The 10,037-nt window shown below is 42.6% G+C and overlaps 1 protein-coding gene across 1 annotated transcript; it reads right to left on the reverse strand.

Moving 5' to 3' along the window:
- Positions 1-2,545: 2,545 nt before the first annotated feature.
- LOC131219981 (uncharacterized) lies at positions 2,546-3,565 on the reverse strand. Its single transcript, XM_058214962.1, has 2 exons — positions 3,373-3,565; positions 2,546-3,261 (listed from the first exon to the last, which is right to left on the reverse strand). The coding sequence occupies exons 1-2, from the start codon at positions 3,563-3,565 to the stop codon at positions 2,546-2,548; spliced, it is 909 nt and encodes a 302-aa protein (XP_058070945.1).
- Positions 3,566-10,037: the final 6,472 nt, after the last annotated feature.

The raw sequence follows: 10,037 nt of genomic DNA on the forward strand, positions 1-10,037 counted from the left end.
AGGGGTTAGCGATGCTCGGCCTTGACTTGCAGACACGTAAGACATCAAGATACATAATCTGCTATCTGGGCCTTCATGTTGTCCCACTAGTACAAACACTTCATGTCTCGATACATCTTTGTACTGCTTAGATGCATCTCCATCTTTGAATTGTGTATAGTCTCCAGAACTTCTCTCCTCAAGTCGTGGAGATTCGGGATGCATATACGGCCATGATATCGCAAACCTCCATCCGAGCCAACCCTCCATTCAGATTCTTCACTGTCACTTGCACTTCTTCTCATCTTTACCAATAGTTCATCTTCTTTCTGAGCTGAGCCACAATGATTCAGTCATCGATAAGTGGCTACACATGGATGTGTGCGACATTCTTGAATGATTCCTCCACTATCAGCTTCTGTTCGAAATCTCGCATGAATTCCACCATATTTTACTCTTCTATCATCAGTGGGGCTACAAATTATATAGTCTTTTTGTAGCTCAATGCATTGACTACAAGGTTTGCCTTACCAGGATGGTAGGAGACCTCAAACTTAAAGTCTTTCAAAGTCTCCATCCAACAGTGTTACCTCATATTCAGGTCCCTCTGTATAAAGATGTACTTAAGCTCTTACGGTTGCAAAAGAGCTCAAAATCCTCTTCGTAGAGGTAATGTCTTTAGAGCTTTAATGCGAAGATGACTGCCACCATTTCTAGGTCGTGAGTGGGATAATTTTCTTTATGTTTCCTCAACTGTCGCGAGGCGTAGGCGATCACCTTATTTTTCTACATAAATACACATCCCAAACCGATACGAGAGGTGTCAGTGTATATAGTATATTTGACCCCTTGCTTTAGCAGTACTAGCATGGGAGCAGACGTCAGCTTGTCCTTTAATTCCAGAAAGGTTGCTTCTGCTTTCTCATTCCATGCGAACTTAAGATCTTTCTGAGTGAGTTGAGATAATGGTCGGGCTATCTTGGTGAAATCTTTAATAAATCGGTGATAATAGCCGATAAGTGCAAGGAAACTCCTCACTTCCGTTACTGAACTAGGCTGCTCCCAATCATGTACCGCGGCTACCTTAGCAAGGTCCACGGCTATTCCTTCCTTGGAAACCACGTGCCCTAAGAATTTAACCTCTTCCTTCCAAAAGTTGCATTTTCGGTACTGTGCAAACAATTGGTTCTGCCTATGAGTATCAAGAACTGCTTGCAGGTGTTCTTTGTGATCCCTCTGACTCTTGGAGTATATCAGAATGTCATCTATAAATACGATGACGAATCGGTACAGATACGGCCAAAAAACCTGGTTTATGAGATCCATGAATATGGCCGATGCGTTTATAAGTCCAAACGGCATCACGAGGAACTCGTAGTGCCCAAAACTAGTTCTGCATGATGTCTTCTGCACGTCTTCATTCCTTACGTGCAACTAATGATACCCTGACTGTAAGTTTATCTTAGAGAAATATTGTGCTCTTTTTAACTGGTCAAACATGTCGTCTATCCTGGGCAGAGGAAACTTGTTCTTCAGTAAACGTGATTCAACTTGCGATAATTAATACACAACCGTAATAATCTGTCCTTTTTCTTTACAAACAGCACAGGTGCTCCCCAAGGAGATATACTAGGCCGTATAAAACCCGAGAATAACAAATTATCAATCTACTTTCTCAATTCTTCCATTTCACACGGAGGCATGCGATACATCGGTAAGGAAATAGGTGTCGTGTCAGGCACAAGGTCGATGGTAAAGTCGATCTTGCGCTGAGGAGGTAGTCTAGGGATCGTTCTGAACACGTCCATGAAATTTTGGACTATTGTGTGTCCCTAAGTGATGGACTATTGCGATCCTCCAATAACGAAGCATAACAACGAATACAGTAAGGACAACTGACATGAACTGGAAAAGTGAAGGTCGTGCCCTCGAACCCACGGGCTATCACCAGTCTGGTTTCGCAATCAATCTCTGCCTTCATTTTGGTGAGTCAATCCATACCGAGGATGACATCATAATGAAATATCATGGTGACAATCAAGTCAATGCACACCACTCTGCTTCCTAAGTCTATCGAGCAACTCTTATAAAGCGTAGTGGCATCTGTAAAAGTTCCTTCTGCTGCGATGACTCTCACTTCAACCATAGGGGTAGTGTTTAACCCTAATCGTTTGACGGTAGAGTATGTTATCATAGAAATAGTGGACCCAGTGTCCACCAAGAGAAATATAAGTGTACCTTGAATGTGAGCAGTGACTTCAAAGGCTAACGGTACAGCAGTTACTGATTCAAATACTTCAGCTACAAGTGCATGTACACGAGCTTGTTGTGGACAATTTACTTGCATTGCAATAGGCCGTTGAGGTGGCCTATTTCGAGGTATGGATGGTCTGTAGAATGGCTGTGCTGGTGGTGCAGATCATAGAGGTGGAGCTGAAATAACTTGTGGTAGCTGGCGATTGATTTTCTAAGGCGGCGTAAATCCGTTGTCCTTCATCTTGGTAAAACAAAAGGGTTTTGTATGGCCCGTCTTGTTACAATAGATGCACCAAAGATCAAATCGCCTCTACTGGGTCGGTGGAGCCATTAGCCTGGGAGGCGAATTCACTCGCGACCTCTTGCCAAGAAATGGTCGGCTCAAAAATTCAAGCTTAGGCCTTGGGCCCATTGACATGCGTGTTCGGGACAACCTTTCACCATCCTGCTCAGCTTGCAGGGACATACTCACTAGCTCAGTGTAGTTGGGTATGCTAGCACAACACATCTTGGTGCGTATATCGGGTCTCAGCCCTTCTGAAAACCGCCACATTCTCATTAGCTCGTTCACTAGGATCAAAGGAGCATATCTTGCTAGCTCCACGAAATGGTTCTCATACTCTGCCACAGTCATTCCTCCTTGTCGAAGGTGGAGAAACTCACCCTCCTTTTCATTACGGTAAGTGAAGGGGAAGTACTTTTCATGGAAATGAGTTTCGAATGCGTCGCACGCCCACACATGTCCTGTGGGGACGATTCGTAGGACGATATCCCACCAAAGACTAGCCTCCTTTTCGAACATATACGTAACCATCTTAACTTGCTCTGCTTCAGTACAGTGTAATGGCCTTGACATTTTAGAAATGTGGTCTGACCAGTACTCGGCCTCCTCAGGTCTGTGAGTACCAGTAAAAGTGGGAAGGCAGAGGTGTTGAAAGCGCTCGAATAAGCCAGTTGTGTTCATAGTTCTAGCAGGTTGCATAGGTGGCATAGGCAGGACCATATTCATGTTTTGGGTAATGACCCCTGCAATAGTAACTAAAAACTGTTGTTGCTGCTACATTAGGAGCATCATCTGCTCCAACCTATCAGGGGGAGAGGCCCCCTGAGGCACATGTGGCGTCGACGTAGATGCACGGTTCTGTCCCAGAACCAGTGATGCACTAGGTGTTGGCCTATTGGTGGGGCCAGTGGCTGGCTGTGAATCCGACATTGCCTCGCCACTCGGACCCAGATTAGGGTCCGTTTGGCTATCACTCGGGTAAGGGGCCCCGTCTATCATTCCGCCAAGCAAGAGACGGGCCGTGTTTCGAGTAGTTTTAGGAGGCATTTCCTGTATACAACAGACAACATAACATTCATTGGATCAGGATAACCTCATCCATTCTTTCCAAGCATTGTACACATTTTTAACAAAAGAAGTTCTAGGCATTCCATTTAACAAAATTTGTCACAATACACACGATGTAATATTACATGAATCATGACAGAGAATCCATGTGAGCTAATTTTAACAAAAAAAATCTTCAACACTTACTAACCTAACATCCAACTAGGCCTATCAAGGCTATTTCAAAGAAGACAAGGAACAAAGAAAACAAGAAGACACTGACTACACATAACTAGTCCTCTGACTCGGGCGAAGGTGGAGGCACGCCCTTATCCTATATACAGCACAGAAGGGACTTCAAGGTGCCCAACATTCTCTTGAATTTCTATTTCAGATAAGCCTGATTCTCTTCAAATTTTTGCTTCAACTAAGCCTGGTTCTCTTCAACCTTAGCCATGCTGGCTTCTAAGGCGGCCCAATCATGATGGTCTCCATGTGTGGTGGGAGATACCCCATCTAAGTCCTGGGCCTCTGCCTCTTCTTCCTGCTCTTCTTCCTCACTGCCTTCCTCTTCTCCACTACCATCCTCTTCTTCATTGCTATCCTCTTCTTCATTACCAAACTCCTCTTCACTTCCCTCCTCTTCTTCAGTTTCTTCTTCTATCTCGTCCTCGTACTCATCAAGCCTTGCTTGGCGTTGCCTGGGACCAATTCCCATATTGTTGAGTGTAGTCTCACTGATGAAGTGGATCGGCAAAAGATTATACATATGAAGTCTGAAACCGAAGTTGCGGGCAATCTTGCAAATAAGTCGGCCAAATGGGAGGGATGCGTCCCCTCGAGTAGATAGCGCGATCCTGATTATCTGAGACAGGGCAAGAGTAGACAGACATACTTTCTCCCCTTGTCCAACTCTGTAAAATAAGTCCACCATAAAATGAGTGCATTTTGTGCGGTTACTCCACCTAGGATACACATTACACATGCATATGTGGTGGAGCAGGCGGAAGTCTGCCGCCATACATGTTAATGCGAGGCTATTTTCTCACCTCCACTCCTTAAGTTGGCCGCAAAGGAAATGTGTGTGGCGATTTCTCTCCCGCTCACTAGCGAGATGAGTTTCACTAGCATGTACCACACCATGTTCAATTCTCATGATATGGGCCATCACATCCACATCTACTATGGCTTCCTGCCTCCCCAAAGGAATAGTAAACTAAAGAGGCTTCAGAATTGGGTTCCGTATGTGGGCATAGAAGGCCCGCACAGCGCTTTCACTCACATGAGTGTTTCCCTCAAATATGGGACCCCACCCATTCTCTAGGAGAAAGTCGATAACTGGATACAGTACAAATAACTTCTCATCGACATGTGCTTCAAATACGACTTTGCGATCGCGGAACTTACCGAGCTCGGCGCCCACCAACAGAGACCTTTCTAATGAGATTCGAGGATCAAGGTCTCATTTTGACCTCTGCTCAGTGCTTGCGCTTGATTCGGCAATCGTCTTCTTCATAGTACGGCATGGACAGCTCGGCTCGGCCTTATCTGGGGCCGCTCTCTTCTTTCCCATGAGAGAAAGAAGCGATGAGATGGAGAAAATGGCGATGACAAGCTCAAAGAGTGTCATAGAAGTGGAGAAGCTTGAGAATGAGGTAGATTTTAAGGATATGGAAGTTTATGAGACACAAAATGTGGGTTTTTGTGCCCAAAGGAGTGAAAATAATGAAGATGGAGGGTTGTGACAAATAGTTTTAGGGGAATGGTGGTGGATGGGTGTAAGATGTGGAAGAAATAGAAGATTTAAATGTGTGGAGGAGGAGATTTGAGAGGGAAAGAGAGTTTTTGGAGGATTTGGAGGTATTTGAAGGGTTAGAAATGTTGGAGTAGGGGTGAAATGGGGCTAAGGGGTTAAAAGGAGGGGCCCCACATGTGGGAGAGGACCCGCATGTCCGGCCGGTCAGCGATGTGCCGCCGCGCCCCACTGTGGAGGTAGGCGGTGCCCCGCCGAGCCCCTCTAGGGTGTCCCATGGTGGCTCCACCCTAGGGCTGTGGCCACCCCCTCCTGGGGTGTCGTATGTGCGCGTGGGACCCCCTAGGCCTCATCGTACTTCGTACTTTGGGGTTTTAGCCCCGCATGGTCCAATTTTACAATTCCATACGGGCGATTTGTGCCCTTTGGGTCTATTTTAGGTTTAGAATTCATCGACTAACAATTTAAACTCATCGACTGACAACCTAAAAGTGACGGAGATCAGTTTACATGATCTAGGATGCGCACTGGCTAAATTATAGTGTTCGGTCTCGCCTGTCAGCTAAACTTTAGGATCCTAAGATCATTTCTAAAGTTCATCGCCGCGTTGTGTTACCTATAATCTAGGTCCAGTTTAATCTAAATAATGCTTTGATACCAACTTGTAACGCCCCGGATCTCGAGGGTCGAGTGAAGCTCTACTCCCGAGATTCAGCACATCACTTATGCAACATAGATAATGATGTTCAGATTTCGTCCATATGAATGAGCTAAACATGAGTGAGATTATACTAAAACAGCACATCGTACTCTAAAGGTAATTTAATTTAAGTAAGAGGAAGGCTGAAACATATATATTTAAGTGTGTAAGTGTTTCACAACCTCCAGATTAGGAGTATGTTACTGGGCTGAATATATACATGTATTGTTCCAAAATTGACAAAATATCAAAATGTAAAGTGTCCAACTAATCCATTTCCCTGTAATCCCGTTAAATCAACACGAGGTCTACATAGACCTGCCTAAGAGCTAAAAGTAGGAGAATTCTTCCTTCTCATCTATGAAGTCCAACTCCACTGCATAGGCTTCCCCATCACTTACATCTAAACCAGAGTCTGGTTGGTGAGTGAGTGATCAACTCAGTGGTACTATAAGGTAAAGGTTAACATGTTATTAAGTCAATTAAGCAGTAATGATAAAGCAATACAACAATCACTTCCTAACTACTCTTGTTAATGCAGGAATGGAGTGCAATAATAATGCATGCCCTCGCACAAAGCTCCCTCACAGGCGACTCCGACAACTAAGTTCGCGCATGATAAACTCCCTAAAGTGCAACTTCCTCGCCAAAGCACATGTAATGTGGTGCATGTTGATGTTAGCCGGGTACTCAAGTAAGCTTATCATACAGCAGATTTGGGAAGTTAGGGTACCTCCCTTTATATCATTAACCTAAATGAAGGATCCATATAGGGTCGTCAATCCTAGTTAACCACATATGATAGACAAGTTGTAGGGCATCATCCCCAATGAAAACTAGTCGATAGGCAAATTCAAAAGTTTATACTCGCGATCACTATGGGGTGGCTAATCACTTCGGTGTAGGACGACAGCTCGAACACGGTGTCCCATACACCACCATGCCTGGCTCACAAGTTTTCTTTGCTCACTGGTCACTATGGGGAGGCTCGTTACCCTAGCGCAGGCCGACAGCTCGAACATGGTGTCCCATACACCACCATATCTGGCCATAAGTCTTAGTGGATCGTGGTACCATAGTTGAAACAGACTTTTATGTTGGTAAGTGGTACCTTAGATTCAAGTAGTAACATCCATACATGGTAAACACACAATAGGCCGATCAGTTTATTTGGCAAGTTTAATTAGTATGAGCACATGTTGACTTAATTGACATGGAGCGCATAAGCACCCCTTGTGGCCTAACCATTGTTGACGATCATTGTGTGACTCAGATTCATCGAGTTACCCAATGTGGCGAGACTAATTCGGCCACCTGTACATGGATTGTTACCGATTGTCTGGGCTACGTTGTGGCCCCAATCTTACTCAGATGCAACAAGTAGATCCATGTGATAATCATATCAGCATTTAACAAACAATCCGAATAAATCTCTCATTTGAGCATTTCATCATACACATTGAGCATATGCCTAACACTTGCAATTTATCCATAAATCGCGTAAACGAAATTAAGATTACATGAAAGAAATATACATATGAACAAGGTAATTGAGAATCCTATCTCAATACCCTTAATAACTAAAAATCATCAACAATTCATCATTCAGACAATTTATCAAACACTTAAGCTACGCTTCCCCAAATATATAGACTAGGTTAGTTACAACGTATATTTCAGCAAATCCTTATACAAAGAGGTCAGCATGCATATGGCAACCATGAATCCTAGATTAGTAGGCATATCAAACGCAAATCATATTTACATGTTCATTCAAATATTTCAACAAACACATGGAATGCATCTTTTATTCAACATAGTTCATACATGTATGTTATATCAAAAACATCGTATCTAAGACAATATGGTAGCAATCAAGTTAGAAATAAATCATTAGCTGACATTGAAAGCATTGAAAACCTTAACCTAAACGTTTATAGTCCGCACCTTTTGTCGAAATACTCGATTCGGACTCGGTTCGAATTCTACGTTCCCGAATACAGAACGTCGTGTACCTAAATAGTGAAATCGGTTAGCTAGCTTATCGATTACTCTATTTAAATATCTAAATCAAGATTAGGGTTAGGGTTTTTTACCCAAACCGTAGCTGAAACCGATAGTGTAGCGAAATGGGAAGGTGATTCGAGGCGTGAAGTAGTGGGAAAGAATTACAACAATGATCTCCCAAACTTTCCTTTCTCTCCTCATTCCTTTCTCTTCTTTTCTCTCTTCTCTCTCCTAGGATTAGAGAAATTAGTATGGAATAGAAATGGGGTGGTTTAAGGGCTATATATAGGCCCAGAAGTGATGTAAATGGCCCCAGGGCCAAGGTATACTTAGTTTATAACCAAAGGGTACCTGTTTCAGGCAACCGGGGCTCATATGGAGGTCCACTACTTTCTTACGTCATAGTGTAAGTTATCTAACAATGGATCTATGCCAGGATGTGATTCGGTGTGATAAGATTAGCCGATCAACCATGAAGGACTGTGTCAGATCAACGATTGTTCTTACTCGATCGGGGCCACAAGTATACGGATATGTGCAGGAAAATTTTCTTTTCCCAGGGTTGAAGTTTGGTCAAAAACTGACGGTCCAAAATCTTCAATTTCGCGTGTGAGCGAATGACCCAAATTCACTTAAGTTTCAATACATTTTCTAAAGGTATTCGCGTTTCTCACACACTTCACTCGGGGCTCAAGTTGTGCATTTCTGGACACTATTTGGCCTCGATTCCCCTTATAGTTGTCAAGCCCAGTAGGAGGGATATAACCCTATAGTTTCACGGTCATCGGACTTTCGACGTGCAGTCCAAGTCTGATACAGGATTTCAATATACTCCCGAGAGCGACAGGCTTTTGGAATTTCTCCTAGGTCTTTAAGTGGTGTCGAGTTAGCGATTTTGATAGTTTTTGGTCTTGCCATTTGTGTAAATCGTGGTTCGAGCTAAAGCCACCGATTATTTAGTTTAACACTTAACCTATTTTCGCCTAAATTTCTACGGAATACAATCTTAGGTATTTATGCCTGAGGTAATACTCGGGTCCTTGTACGGATTTTTTCGAGATGTTACAGTTTCGATTCTTGCTAATTTAAGTTGTAATTTAGGTTTTTGTATTCTAGAGATTTATCTTTGATTTATGTAATATCATGGATTTGAAATACATTTTGAGATTTAGTATCTTCTGATTTGGAAAGTCCCTAAATGCAGATGGTCTGATGTACTTCCATTCTTCCTCTGTCTTTAGCCAACCTGCATTCTTCATTTGTATTTAGCCTAGCACAGATTTGAGGAGTAGGGGTGGACCACCTACCTGACCATTTTACAATATGTTAGCAACTATTAAGAGATATGGATTTGTATACATTGATTTGATTTCTCGTGTTTTTGGTAGTTTGAGTGGGCCCCTGTTTATTCATTTAGGCATGTCTTATTACATTGCAAGTGACCAATATCTAAGTTTCCCTTGAGTCTGGCCCAACTACTTAGATGATCTGCTCTACAAAAACAAAGTTGTTTCACTCCACAAAATGTCTAAAACAAACAAACAATGCCTAAGACAAATCAAATTAATACATAATGACTGAGCCCATGCAAAAGAAAAACATCAAGATGAACTTACGATCCAATTTTTTACCGACATCAAGAACTTCTTGTATATTGCGAGTCATGATTTGGTGGGCTTCATAAAGTTCATCATTTAACTTTGTAAGGTTTCGCTGAGTACAAGTGTCTAAGTATAATTTCTTGGTCTTTTATATGAATGTATCTTTAAAACAAAAAGAAAAAAGAAAAATAAAAATCAACAATCCAGCAAATTAAAGAAACAACAAGGAATTAGAACAAAGAATGAATATTTAAAACTTCCCAGCATTCCATATTCAATGTATAAGACAAACACGGCTAACAAGTTGGATTGTTTTGATCTTCTTCATGGTGAGATGGTGAGGAACGTTTGTTCGTATTTAGAGGGAAATGTTAGCAAAGACTGAGGTGGGGGAAATCAGAAAATGTCTAT

This window comes from Magnolia sinica, chromosome 12, assembly GCF_029962835.1.
Source record: "Magnolia sinica isolate HGM2019 chromosome 12, MsV1, whole genome shotgun sequence".
Classification (NCBI taxonomy): domain Eukaryota; kingdom Viridiplantae; phylum Streptophyta; class Magnoliopsida; order Magnoliales; family Magnoliaceae; genus Magnolia; species Magnolia sinica.

Excerpts from the sequence above, each read along its gene's own strand:
- LOC131219981 (XM_058214962.1), bottom strand. The coding sequence starts at position 3,565 with ATGCCTCCTAAAACTACTCGAAACACGGCCCGTCTCTTGCTTGGCGGA. Across the intron at positions 3,262-3,372 it reads ACTGGTTCTGGGACAGAACC|GGGTCATTACCCAAAACATG; the intron begins GTGCATCTACGT and ends TTACTATTGCAG.